We start from the raw sequence: 14886 nt of genomic DNA on the forward strand, positions 1-14886 counted from the left end.
ACCTGCATGTCTAGCATGACCTTCGTCGATGATGATGTTGTCCCTGATGAGCTATGCGCGGAATGAGCTTTATGCTGATAACAACAAAATAAACAAATGAAATACGGTCGGCAATAAATGATAACTTTGTTCTAACGTATGTTCAGTTAAAAACAAAACAAAAAGCAGTAAATTGTTGACAAATGAACGAAGTATACGTTATATGAAACCCAATGAAGAATATGTCCCCACCGGCGCCGTTGATGAGGTCGCTGGTCGCAAACCCAAATGTGCTGACGATTGTTTTCTTCTTTATTTTTCATTTGTGTCTAAGGAAAAAATGTTTAAAGAATTAATTCAATTTATAGCCAGCCATGATTTTCAAAAATGAAATTTAGAAGTATTTTTGATATAATCAAAAACGTTATGGATATTTTGAGACATTGTGACCGGTACTGAAACTAATCTCATTTTGATCGATCGAGATTAAAAAATAAAAAAGGCTGCTTTAATATACAGTTTTATTAATATACACTATCTACAATCTTAAAAAGTTTAAATTCAGGACATAAAGATGCACAAAATAATAATTTTGAAATTATTTAAATTCATATCCACTGTTTCGTATACAAAGTTTTTGTATTTTATTTATAAGGTCCAGAGATTGAATGATATGTTTTCTGCAAAAAAAAACTTATTCATACCCGCATGATATGAAATAAATTACATGAAATGCACAAAAACCTTTCAGTGGTTTATGTATTATAGCATTTCATTATAAGAGATCAGGTTCATAAACAACGTTCTGAACAAGCAGTTAAGATATAATTTATATTCTGTCATATGACATAACATTTTGGATTTCGTATTAATTATGCATACATACAACACATATCTTGATGACGTGAGACTCAAAAAGTAGTTCATACGTAGATGAACCCGCACACGTAGTGCGTCACGCCTCTACGTTGTAGCATATCGTATCTAAGTACTGGGCGAAGTTAAAATAAGTTTCATATATAGAAGTCACCAGCTTACTTATATTCATATATTTACATGTATTTTCACCTCAACTTCAAACAATGTGTCGAAAAATTATCATTTATGATTTGTTAGGATTATTGCTATTATTAGCGTTTTAATTTTACGTTAAAAAGTAATTTGACGTATCAACTATGAAATAATTATATTCTTTCTCGCGTTTGTATGACGTCATTTAATAAAGTGTTCCATGTGACGGTCGGGTCGATCCATCTACAGAATGGGTGAAAAGAAATTACTAAAAGGTATTCTCAAATGAAAGTATTTTTTTAACAATTATGGTAAGAAATATTGAACTTTTGGTGAAAATGAAAGGAATGATTGACTTCATTATCGAGGTATGAACGCATTTGGGCTGGTAAAAGTGTGTGGAGTCCGAAAATTCATTCCTGAAATAAACACTGACCAGTCAGACATGTTGTCGACAAAGCATTGTAAGGCTAAATTATCGATTTAAAAGAGGCACACTATTGGTTAACACTACGCAAAAAAATGCATTTATACAAACTGCAAAAATCATGTTAAAATCAAATAGTTAAACATTATAATATATCAAAATCAATACCTTTCTTTTGTGCATCTATAAAGTGTAAAACTATACTGTGCCCATTGCCGATTAACTTTTTTAAAATTGCAACACCATCTTGAAGTTACATTCCCCGAATAAAGTTAAAATATGACGTTTACATCGCGTCAGAAACATTGGAGCAATCGCAACATGATTCAATGGCTCAATTAACTAACTTTTCACAATAAATGCAGCAGAAAATTACATAAAAAATGTAGAACTTCACCGACAATTTATCATTTCTATACACACTACAAGAGTTGACATGGATTAAAATAAACAGTGGAGGAGGGCTGACACACTTGGCCTACCGAAATGTCATTTTCTGCTACTTGCTTTCAGGCGATCGATTGCAAGTAAGAATTTAACGTTGCGCGTATAAGACGTTTGTGTCCGTTACTTACAAAAAATCAAATCAGGAATGTTTTTATAAAGCCAGCCATTCTGTCACTAGGAAGCTACTTTCGAAATGGCTGACAACATTAGTATTAGTTTCTTTAGCACTTCCTTCACAGTTTGAATTTTGCATTTTGCAAAATTACCTGATCATTTGCTTTTTGCAATACGTCACACTTTGCTTTTTGCACTACGTTACATTTTGTTATATGAATTACGTCACAATTCGGTATTTGAAATACGTCACAGGTTTCACCACGTCATATTTTGTTATTTGAATTACGTCACATTTTCGTTCCATTCTGTTGCACAACTGGCACTTCAACATCTACAGAGTTTTCATACGCGTATTTTTCTGGACCGGTATTATCTGTATTGGAGTTCTTACAGCAGCAACACTTCTGACAGATCAGAGACACATCCTTGTCGAATGATGGGGAGATGGGGATATAGGCGCACCATCCGGCCCGCCGGAAGCACTTAGTGACCAAGGGAAGATCGTACATGTTGGAGTCTTTGTTGTAGATGGAATTCTCGGCGGCTAAATTCTGACGCCAGGATAGGATACCGCGCTCCTCCGGCGTCCCTGGAAGTGATTGTCTATTTTTAAAACAATGTTCTAAATAACTAGTAAAAGCACAATCCACAATATACTAGTTACCATTTTTTTTTTCTCAAGCGACACGAATATTCGAAATAAGACAAGGTAATAACACTAAAAGACTTAACCAAGAAGTAGGATTAAGAAACAAACAAATAATAATGTGTACAAATTATTAAAGAACCTTTTCGAAAATGTATGTAAAACTAGCTATAATTGCCACGAGGCACGTAATCTCGCAAAAAACACCAACATGATTTTTCTCCTTATGATTCGTTTTCGCTAACGACGTCACTTAATGTGTATAACCATTATAACGATATCTAGAAATCTGTGTGATTAAAGTACAACAATTTTGACCCACAAAGATATGCCTAGCAAGTTGTGGTTAATAGAGCAGTCGATACCAAAACCGATTATCATGGAAGTGGCAATACATATACTTCAAATGTAACCTCCTTTTGAAGTAATTGAAGCGTCTCTAAAGCGACAACACCTTTGTATCACATATTTTCCGGTAGTTTATAGAGATATATCAGTAAAATAAAAAAAAATCACTGTTTCAATCACAGAAAATGTTTTTCATAATTGTTTCCACTGTTTTTTTAGCCCGTTCTCACGCACAAAACAAACTTCAGCGGAAACAATTTCAACGACGTCATTTCCGAACTCGAAATGTAACTTTTTGCGGCTCGTTTGGTGAAATATATTGCGATCATACACTGAAACAATCAATATTCCTCTTTTGACCTACACTTGGACGTCTTACCCACAGTTACTTGGTATTTGGACAGCTTTTTTGGCCAGTCGAGCTACCTGATTCGAGCAATTTTCCTAGACTGATTTCTTTGACTGAGAATAATAAAAAAATGTGTTTTAGTACTCTATGATAGACATAATAAACAAATAATACACTTTTGGTCGTTTATTTTTACATATTAAATATTTTTAAATTTTATACAATCTTTATCATTGTAGAATTTTTTTAAATATTTAATATGTAAAAATATACGACTAAAAGTGGATTATTTGTTTATTATGTGTTATTATGTATTTATGATTCTCAGTCCAAGAGATCACTCTAGGGACCAAACGCTCCAATCCTGAGATAGCTCGACTGGCCAAAAATGCTGTCCAAATACCAAGTAACTGTGGTCTTACCTGGCACGGTATTATCAAGGAAGCAGCCGACGAAGCCGCCGACGAACATGGCGGTTCCCAGCATAACCCTGATCATTTGGTCCAGCTCCTCGGATCCTGCAAAGTGAACATATATGATCGTGGTAACATAAGGACACTAAACTAAACCTAAGGTGTGTACACATGGCAAAATAAGGTCAATAAACGCCCTGCGACAAACAACGAAGTGACGCACAAATCGGAACACCTCGGTCTTCTCCGCCATACGACGTGCTGCGGATGTTTGCCCGTGCATTAGTAAAAGTAGTTCGTTAAAGTAATAATAATTTCAATTAACTAATTGTAGTATTTTAACGTGTAATTTGAAGTTCAAATTTATTACCATTCAAGTGTTTTATTGCATAATTCAATCAAGTCCTTAGGCTTAACTGCTTAATCGAAATTACTCTGTGATCTACATACAGGGTAATCAAATGTAAAGATGCCTGACATTGTAAACCACCCATATACATCCAAGATTGTTTTTGATGGAAAATGGTTTAGGTGCTTCCATTGAAATTCGAACTGTACAACAATGGATAGTAACCACTGCGAAGAGTTTGGCCATACCTGTGTCAATGGCCGCGGCATTATTTGGATCATTGATGAATTGCGGAACCATGAGTCCAAGTAAAAGGGAGGTTCCCAGGATAGTGAGGTTCCGGGTAGAGTCTAGGTCCACATACTTAAGGGTGGAGATCCCGACGGCCGACACCATCCCAAACAGCACGGTCAGGGTGCCTCCGATGACGGGGTCGGGTATTAGAGACAGGACCGCCCCAAACTTGCCGACGACGCCGCACACAATTAGAATACCCCCCGCCGTCAAAAAGACCGCGCGGCTCGCTACCTGAAATATTTGGAGATATGTATTCGCTAACGGTTGTGAGGTCAGGGATTACCAAAAGGATCACCAAAGCTTGTCCATTTCCCCACATAATATCGGATTCAATGCCGCGCTGTCTAAATGGTTAGTCATAATTAACTGGAAAAATGGATGCATTTCTGGGTTAAAGAGTATCTCCTATATCTCCTCGTAGTAAAGGAAGCAATATGCATCAAGGTTTAGCGGATCAAGATTTTGATGAAGCTTCGTCTTCAACAAAGTGTTCATGTTCATAAGATAATTGTGTCGCATTTATACGGCACTCTGAGGCACTGATTATCCGGTCTGAGCCTTCCTTGGGTAAAACATTGTAAATTCACCAAGGCGCCGCGACAATTTAACCGGTTTCTTTTATTTTCTCGGTGATGTAACGCTTAAGATGTCATTTATCTTTCTTACACAGCAACCTTTTTGGGTCTAAACTGCTCTGCCATGCTTTAAACCGCGTTCAATAATAAGGGTACATTACATCCTTTCGGTTTCTTAATTGACCTTTTAACTACACAAGGACGGCGAGGGGGCTGTGTGGTCAAGCCATCATGCAGCCAATAGACGCGGGCAGACTTTAAAAGCCCTAAGACCTCATCTGTTTGTAGTGCAGCAGCAAATCTTAAGCAGTGTTGCTCGAAAGTATGATCGTTTCTGATAAAAAAAATATGCAACAGAAACAAGGAATTCGCGATCGTATCTGATAAAATTATACAACAATAACAAGGAAAAGGTGAGCGTTGAAGTTGTTCCTGGTTAAGCTTTTCTTGTGCGCCAATCGGCTGGCCGAGGGGTGGTGAGCGGCTATAAAGTTGCATACCTAACAACAATAGCAGTTTGATGGAATCAGTTCTAAGTGTCACTGTGTGAGTACCTTGTCTTTAAAACTCACTTCTTAAGAAAAAAGTAACTCCGTATAGAAAACAAATACTGACCTCTCGTGCATGCTTACTTCAAAAGTGTTCATAAACTGAAGGTGAGAGTGAAGTGTATATATCGGTCAATAAGAGCCTTTTGCTTTAACGTGGCGATATACACTTAAATGTTTTTATTGAATGCTATAAAATACATTCATTATCGTGTTCATGTATGAGAACCTTTGTGATGCCGATAGCTCCAATATTTCCGCTGTACGATGTGGTTCCATGGCCCGCCCCTACCAGACCGGAAACGATACTAGAGAGGCCCTCAATGCCGATCCCCCTGTTGACAGCATGCGCGGGCGGGGGTGGCGCCCCTGATATCCGGGCACACGCAAAGTAGTCGCCGATGGATTCTATGATAGAGGACAGAGTGGCTGCAAGGAGACCGACATAGCCGGCGGCACTGACGCTCGGTATTCCGAACTGAACTGAAACGAAAGGTTCGCCCAAAAAGGAATTACTGTATTGAGTCTATATCATGGGATGAGATCTTCAAGGCATTTTTTCGATAGAACGATTACATTTTAAGAAGAAAAAAATACGGGAAACGTGACCTTGATCCCAATGAGTGATCTTGACCTTAAATCACCGTTGTTGGAATCTTGCAATTTGTACTAAATTCAGTGTATATCAGGGAATTAAGACACCAATAAATCTCTTTCATAAAAAGATTAAAACATTAGAAAAAAATAAACGGGAAACGTGACCTTGACCACTAAGCGTGATATTGACCTTGAAATATTGCACCGTGTACGAAACTTCGTTCCTTATGAACAATGTTATATTGACATTTGTCAGTGGTTTAAAAGTACAAGAGCTCTCTGTGTGATCTTGACGTTCGATCAAACACTGTTTGAATATGCACCCTTGACGTAATCACGCTATGATGAACATTTATGCACCAGTCAACCGTAACCACGCACCCCCCCCCCCCAAGGTCCGAGGTATACCGGGAATAGCGGGGAAATGGGCCGTGTTTACCTTCCAGGTGTTCCCGCAGTGCCGGGTGAATGCAGTGGTTTTGTTATCGTACCATAAACGCGGGGAATGGTCCTTACCTAGGATGTCCCCGGGACGCGGGGGCATTTGGTGGGGATTTTACCAGCAGTTTGTCCCCGCAGGACGGGGATTAAACCTGGGATTGGCTGGGCAGAAAGTCAAAGTCCCCGCTATTCCCAAGAACTGGGGGCGTGGTTTCAATTGACTGGTGCATTACATGTGCGATATAACAACAAAATATTTTAAATGGTTAAGAACTATAGTACAATGTGAGCAGCGAGGGTGGCAATATTGTATCAATGAGAGGACATTAGTGTACCTACTATAGAAAGACTGAAGGTATTTCAAATTCATACTCCATTGGTCAAGGGATATAACTGTGTATTGTCTACCCCAACAGTGGGGGTCATTGAACAAATGTAAGCAGTGATTTGTCTGGATTAAATATAAGTAGTTAAAATACTTATTCAGTAAAATAGCTAATTAACTAATGGCCGATTAATGGCTTGTGTCTCAAGACTACTTGAATGTACATCAGACACGAGCTTTCTAGGAAACCTTTTAGGTGGGGGAAGCGTGTTTTAAATAGGACCAAGTTCACAAGACGGACAGTCAAACGGTCAGTATGATTAATAAACGTTTTAAATATGTTTCTAGACAAAAAACAAAACATTAAAAAAACGGCCATTGCGGTCCTCGTTCTTACAGGGGTAGGGCCAGTAAAACCATGGCGCCCGCTCGAGGACGTCAAGCCTCGCGTCTGTTCGCGCCTGGTACGCCGGAAGTGTGCTGTTGGTGGTGAACGTGTCCGTCACCGTCAAGATATAACAGAACAGCCAACTGAAGCAGATACTCAGGATCACCTAAAACACAGGCAAGGGAAGTTATCTCTGTGAAGTATTATTATAATCATAAGTAATTATCTCCCATTATTTATTAGTAGCATCAATGAATTGAAAAGGCAAGTACATGTAAAAAGGTTCAGTGACTTTAAAAATACAGTCATATGATCATAACATTTGAAAGTATTAAAGAGTAGACTATTACACCACAAATTAAACAAACCAGACGGATGCCCGTACCGGAAACAGCTGAAAGAGCGGGTATTTGATCATGTGACAGCCCTTGATCCGGGTCCAACCCGGAAATGGTACCCGTACGCCCCCTAGATACAGCGTGAACATCAGCGTTAGTGCCATGGCTCTGAAAATTACAACGCTAAATGTCAGATAACAGAGTTGTATCTAGGATCGTATATCTAGGATCGTTCGTAGGAATGTTGAGCTGAACGTCGAGCCAAATGACAGGGCAGCTCAACATTCGGACCTTTTGCCATTTTGTCAGCGCTCGATATTTGGACATTGTCATTTGAATGTCGAAGTGAATGACGGGCCAGCTCGACATTCGCAGTTTGTCTCTAAATGTTGATCTGGACGTCTAACTCAATGCCTCGAGCCAGTTCGACAATAGGACTTCGTCATTTTGAATATCGAACTGAATGTTGAGCTGAATGTCTAAATGATTACCAAGCCAGTTCGACAATAGGACTTAGGCATTTTGAATGCGAGCTGAATGTTGAGCTGAATGCTGAGCCGAAGGTCTAACTGAATGCCGAGCCCGTTCGACAATAGGACTTCGTCATTTTGAAAGTCGAGCTGAATGTCGATTGCTGATGGGTGAGCTAGCTTCGAGTACTAAAACTTAATTGTAATAAAACAATAGGGGTTTTACGTGTTATTTATTAACACGAGACAAGTGGTTCTGTACTCGAAGAAAAGCGACGCCCAACTGTTGATTGTAGAGCAATGGACGTGGCGATATTGAGAGGGCCGCTATTGCTCTGTGCGGCCCTTCACAACCCGTTAGTATACATATACATGCAGATCTATCTCATTAAAAAAACACATGCCCTACTCACAGAGAGGCGACGCCCCAATGTAGCTTTTTGAACTCGACGACGCGAAGAAGAAGCGATATGGCAGGAGCAATGATGAGATGGTCGCTATTGTTATCTGGCCCATAATCATGCCCGGCCCTTCTTAATCGGTAATAAACCTCTTATTTGATATATATCTATTTAAAAAACACACAAGCCCTACTCAAGGAAATGCGACAATTGGGGCTGTTATCGCCATACCGGGCTAATCTCCTCATTGTCCTTAAAGGGAGAGTATAGAATATCTAGTTAGAAACACGTAGACTCTACTCACAGGAAGGCGACGCCCCAGTGCACTTTGTTAAATTCTATAACGACGCCAGTTAGAGAGAGGCCGATAAGCGAGATGGTCGGGGCGATAGTGAGAGGTCCGATAAAACGCATTAGGACTCCAATTAGCCCCGTACAGCCAAGAAACACTTGCGTCAACGATGCAACCATCAGGTTTCCCTGGATCTGTAAAAGAATAAGGGACAGCATGTTTTAAAGGGGCTGGACACCAGATGATTCAATTGCAAAAAGAAAAGTATAAAAAAACTTATATAACATTGGCATCGTTGTGAACTTACTGATGTATACAATCGTTTACGACATATGCATCTTTCGCAGTTTTCAAATTCTAAATTTACTACGGTTGTCTGCCACGTAAATCACAGAAGGTTTGAAAACAGCGTCGGTATATTTATTGTTACTCATAAACCGATCAGATTTAAACTGGGAAACCGTTATACGTTATTTTAAAAGGGAAAACACAGATGAGACAGCAACATGGTTGTTACGGTTATTATTTTAACCATTATACCGGGGGGGGGGGGGGGGCTTCCTACTAGCTCCTTCCTCCTACATTAACAGTTCTAGGCTTGTTTTGGGGAAATACTGTATTTACCGATTTTTAAACCATCTGGTCCATATCCCCTTTAATTTTTAGGCCATATCAATTTAAAACATTGTTCGACGGAATTTGGCCGCGAAAGAGTGGATCGAGTGTTCACAATTTAATTTTTAACATTTAGTTCAAAAAGAGGAGCGGATCCTATATAATAATCATATTTAATGATAAATCTGAAATGTAACAACTTTGGTCACCCTTCTGAGTGTTAGTACAAGGAAAATACCCAATGGAATATTCAGCTTAACTCTCACAGATATATACCGTTTTGAAAACGTTTTTACTTTTCGTCTTGGAATGAGCCATTTTTTGCGTAAATATCTGCAAACCAGTCATATCAGAGTGCTGACAAAAGAACAGATCGCAGATTTTTATATTTCCGTTCGGAGGAGCGGTGGCGTGAAAAAAAAACGTGCGGTAAGTCTGTCGAACGAGACATCAGTTAAGAATACAACCTACATTTTTAGCCAATGAAATTGCAGATGCTGAGGCAATCATTGAGTATTAGGCTTAAGCATAAAGAACATAATCTTTCGCGAGTGTTTAAAGGTCTGCCTATTGTTACTCATCAGATACAAACTCCCTGTCTCAGATTTAGCGTTGACTGAAGTTGGATGACCTGTAGTATAATCTAAATGATTTAGCAAAGAGCTCGTTCGCTACGCTCGCTTCGCCCATTCTTAATCAGAAAGACCTTCCTTGATGTCATTAACTTCCACCTAGTGTCATGTCACGCTTGGTCGTCGGAGGGAGTCTGATCTAATCATTAATAAAGCATTTAACGACACTAACACCAACTTTCATTTAGTAATTAATTGATTTTAAAAAGTTGATTATATTGACGATCTTTAATGCGCGATGGCAAGGATAGAGACACTTTGCGTTGACACTTAGATAGTTCATGTTTATGTTTTGCCTTCTAAACCATTAAATTGGCGACAGACTGTGCTCGGTTTGCAGGTTTAATGTTAAGTAGACCAAAAATAAACTCTAACTAAAACTTGGTACGCAAATGCCAATTCAGTGTGATAGAATTTATGCAATCGTTCTAGATGAATTCAATTATATATACGTGTAGTTAGAAACAACAGAACAAACTGAAAATAAACAGCACTGAACTGGTTGTTATCATTAAAATACGTGCTTTAAAGGTAGACAAATTTGTTGTTGACCGGTAGACAAATTTGCCTTTGGCCGGTAGACAAAGTTGCCGTTGACCGGTAGACAAATTTGCCGTTGGCCGGTAGACAAATTTGCTGTTGATCAACTTTAACTCTGTCTCTGTGACTACCAATGAACGACTGTGGCAGCATTAAAGCAGTTTAGGGCCGGCCACAATACAAACGTCGTTTTAAGGACCAAATTAAATGTTTAAAAAAATCCATTTTTATTTAGATTTGAGGTTCAATGATTAGCAAGCATAATTCATATATCCGTTGCAACATGTAAAGCTGTAATTAACATTTGAGCAATATTTACGAAAGCATTTACGTTTTTCCGGAAATGTCTTAATACAAAATGAATATGTTTATGAGTCATATTTATAGGAACTACCCAATCTTAAGTCTTTGTGGTGATTGCAGCTATTTAAACAAAATATTTTTGCATTGTAACCAGGTAATGAATTCCATCCACTGCTTTCCATTATTTGTTTGAATAACTTTTTAATTTGAAAAGATAGCATCAAGACATTGTTGAAAAGGTAGTCTTGGGCATTTTGACGCCAAAAGAAAGTAATAATATTAACAGATTTTTCCAAAAGAATGTGAATGCTTTTTTATCCAAAATCAAATAAAATATTTCTTAGCAAAATCTGTTCAACTCCTTACTTCCACAAAACATGACACGGTCGGTCTTTTACCAGAGTTTGATCGAGAGTTTAGTTCCTTAAAAGACTTCGACAAACCTTTTTACATTACAGCCGTCTGACGGAGCAATGTCAAAACATTATTTTGGAGACAGGTTTGTCGAAGTGTTTGAGGAAAATTATCATCTAATTAAACTCCGGTAATAAAACGAAGGCTGGGCTCTTTAGACGGCATAGACTGCCCTTTGTTACATTTAAAATAGCGTCGTAAAAGAAAGGTTATCTTTGTTTTAAGTCTTCATTTTAAGCAAAATATTGCCTTCCGACGTAGCATATATGACGTAATCTTTCACGTGGTATACACAAACTGATTACATGTGCCACTATATGTTATGTAAGCGGGAAATATGACGGCAAACATTATGACGTTATCTATGGTATGACACGTGAAGTTGGTTGCAAATTGCAATATATTTATATGTATACAATCATATTTCGAATGGTGTCCAAGATTTACAATTTCGACAATTATCCAGGACATTTGTCTGTGTGAAATGGTTCTGAGTGGAGCAGCGTACGTACCTCCCTCATTCTGCTTTGCCAGACTTCTTCCCTGTCAATGGCTGTTCCATTTACTCCTACGGCACCTTCAAATTAACAAAAAATCGCTATATATTTTATTGAATTAGAATTTTAAAAAGATGTTTTGTGAACATCTGACATTTTAATAATTACTTTTTTGTCATACCAACTAAACCAACGAATTTGAAATTAAAACCGAAGGGGAGTAGGGGGTGATATACCCCAAGGCATCGATCTGCGTAATCCAAAATTGACCCTAGCTACGCGCATGTAAAGTTATTCCAACTTGTATATTTGCCATTTGTTTCAACCGAAATTGGACGTAAGTGAAATGTTTTGCAAATTTGAAGGTCAAAATACAATGTTTATTATATATATTTTTTTTTTAAAAATCTGAACACAAAACCTTTACATCCAAAATCAGCGTATATGTAAGTTGGATACCTTTTACCCCGAAAATTAATTACAAAGCAATAATTAACAAATTCTAACATTTTAAAACCCATTCAACAATGAATACCATATCCCATTCGGGCATTTTTTGCGGTAATCAGCTTTTCGAGTCAGGTCAGGCAGGCGCGTAGCTAGGGCCAGTTTTGGATTACACAGATCGATGACGGGCAGCATATTAACCCCTTCACCCCCTTACCCCTTCGGTTTTTATTTCTAATTGTTTGTTTTTTTTGTATGACAAAAACTTCGATCTGTCAAATTTTCATCATGCAACTGCGTTTTTGCGTACAATCAGCTACGCGCCTGTCTGGAATGGCACGAGATCTGTTTTCTCCCCTGTATTTAGCTCCCAGAGCTAACGCCTCTATATTTGGTCATGCATGGTACGAAACGCCTCTATGTTTGGTCGTGCATGGTACGAAACGCCTCTATGTTTGGTCGTGCATGGTACGAAACCTGTACTTTAACCTTCTCGTACCCGCACTATTCCCGACACACAATTAGCCGACCTATTTCCGGAAACGCTTAATTGTGCATCGCCATAGTGGCCATAAAGGTATCCACAACCCAGAATGATTCCTAGTAGGAAAACCTAGAGTCCCCTGACCCATCCCGCCACGCACTTAGCACATTTACACCCTTCCCATCGGGCCTACCTGTTTCCGGACACGCCCACTTATCCACCGCCATCATTGCCACAATGGGGGCTACAAACGTGTGGGAGCCACCCTGGACAATGCCTAGCCTGAAAAATAGTCAAGAAAAATACGTTTTTTTTTCTATTATGCATTCCCCTCATCCCCATGCCCTGTCAATTGTTGAATGAAGGGGTGATCACGGTGGTTGGCACACTCGCTCTCACAAAACGTTTAAGGGGTACGATTCCAAGCGTGGGGGCTCGTGAGTTTGGTTTGTGGTCACCAAACTTGACGAGTGTCTTTCCTACGGGTACTCCGGTTTCTCCCACTGCACAAGACAACACTGGCGTAGCATTGTGCCAACGAGAGTCATTAATATTATGCTGTAATACAATGTAGCTTGTTTCAAAATCGTTGAAAAATAGATCAGATTAAACTGGTAAAGGGGTCAAGGCAGCCCCCTTTATCACACTTTGCAATAATAAGCACTACAGTAAGAACGAATGTCTATGCATTACGATAGTCAACTTTCATTAAAACGTTTGTAGAATCGACCAGAAACTAAGAGAAAATGTTAATTAACATGTGCATGTAGTATTTTTCGTTCAGTAAAATATTATCATTGCCGATTAATGGTGTCGATTACCATGATTATATTTTAGTGTTATTCAATAGTTATAAAAGTTATCATAAGTTACACGAGTTAAAGGGACTAGACACCAGATTATCCAAAATTGGCAAATACAGTAATTTCTCAAAACAAGTCTACATTTATCAATACGAACTAGTATGAAGCCGAAAATACATCATTTAAACGATTAAAAGAATATTTCGTCGATGTCATAGCTGAATTTACCCGCTTAAAATAGCGCATAATTGTTTCCCAGTTTATAGTGTATATATTTAGCATTTAAAAGTTACGTGATTAATACAGATACATTTATTGACTTTATTTTAAATTTTACTACAATTTACGTAGCAGACAAATACAGTGTCCCTTTAAAAGCAAAAAGGCCATTAATGTAAATTTCCACTTTGTTTAGCAAAAACAAATAGTCGTGTCAGGTCATTATTCTCTTGACAGTGTTTGTTCATTCACTTGAACTAATTTTACTAGCGGCCTGCCGGCCTAAAATGCTATCCTATTTCAAAGCATGTATACATACATTTTCTTCTAAAACAGTGATATATTAACTGTTTTTAAGCACACACTATCACTCTGAGGCGAATATCAACAGTTGTTTTTCAAAAAGTCGAACAAGCAGTCAGCTTTTCAAAGCATGTGAACATGCCTCTCCTTCTAATATTTTTTATATATTTTCTGTTTTATGCCCAAATTATCATTCTTAAGCAATTATAAACATTTTTTCAAAAAAGTCGATCGAGCACTTCAGCGGCCTAGCGGTGTGAAGTTATTGGCCTGGCGGCCTAGCGGCCTAAAATTGGTTTCTATTATAAACCATTTATACATGCCTTTTCTTCTAAAAAAATGACAAATTTATGGTTTATCAGAGTGATAATTTGTGCATAAAAACAGTAAATACATCATTGTTTTAGAAAAACAGGCATGTTTAATGCTTTGATGTAGCTGACTGCTTTATCAACGATTTTGAAAAAAAATGTTGATAATCGCTTCAATGTGTTAATTTGTGCATAAAAACAGTTAATATGTCATTGTTTTAGAAGAAAATGCATGTTTACTGCTTTGAATTAGCTGACTGCTTTATCGACGTTTTTGAAAAAAATGTTGATAATCGCCTCAGAGTGATAGTCTGTGCATAAAAACAGTTAATATATCATTGTTTTAGAAGAAAATGCATCTATACATGCTTTGAAATAGGAAACCATTTTAGGCCGCTAGGCCGCTAGGCCGCTAGGCCGCTAACTTCACGTACATCTAATTTTATATATTTTTAAGTGTTCAGTGACCTAAAGTAAGATAACACCTATTGAAGGTGCTGAACAAGCTTCTCAGATAAGGCTTAAGTCGAGTCTAAGGTCAATGCCCTATGCGGGAGCGG

The 14886-nt window shown here is 38.2% G+C and overlaps 1 protein-coding gene across 8 annotated transcripts in view; it reads right to left on the minus strand.

Moving 5' to 3' along the window:
- Window positions 1-483: 483 nt before the first annotated feature.
- LOC128210356 (solute carrier family 23 member 2-like) overlaps window positions 484-14886 on the minus strand; it is a 47954-nt gene continuing 33551 nt past the window's right edge. For all 8 annotated transcript variants that reach the window (XM_052914658.1, XM_052914660.1, XM_052914662.1 and 5 more), the window contains 9 exons: window positions 12884-12972; window positions 11775-11839; window positions 8771-8952; window positions 7643-7763; window positions 7267-7423; window positions 5736-5989; window positions 4335-4614; window positions 3747-3842; window positions 484-2570 (listed from right to left, as the gene is read on the minus strand). In XM_052914658.1, the coding sequence (XP_052770618.1) occupies window positions 2269-2570; window positions 3747-3842; window positions 4335-4614; window positions 5736-5989; window positions 7267-7423; window positions 7643-7763; window positions 8771-8952; window positions 11775-11839; window positions 12884-12972 (1546 nt within the window). In that variant the 3' untranslated portion in view covers window positions 484-2268. The remainder of the gene's footprint in view (window positions 2571-3746; window positions 3843-4334; window positions 4615-5735; window positions 5990-7266; window positions 7424-7642; window positions 7764-8770; window positions 8953-11774; window positions 11840-12883; window positions 12973-14886) is intronic.

The sequence above is a fragment of the Mya arenaria genome, chromosome 12, assembly GCF_026914265.1.
Source record: "Mya arenaria isolate MELC-2E11 chromosome 12, ASM2691426v1".
NCBI lineage: Eukaryota > Metazoa > Mollusca > Bivalvia > Myida > Myidae > Mya > Mya arenaria.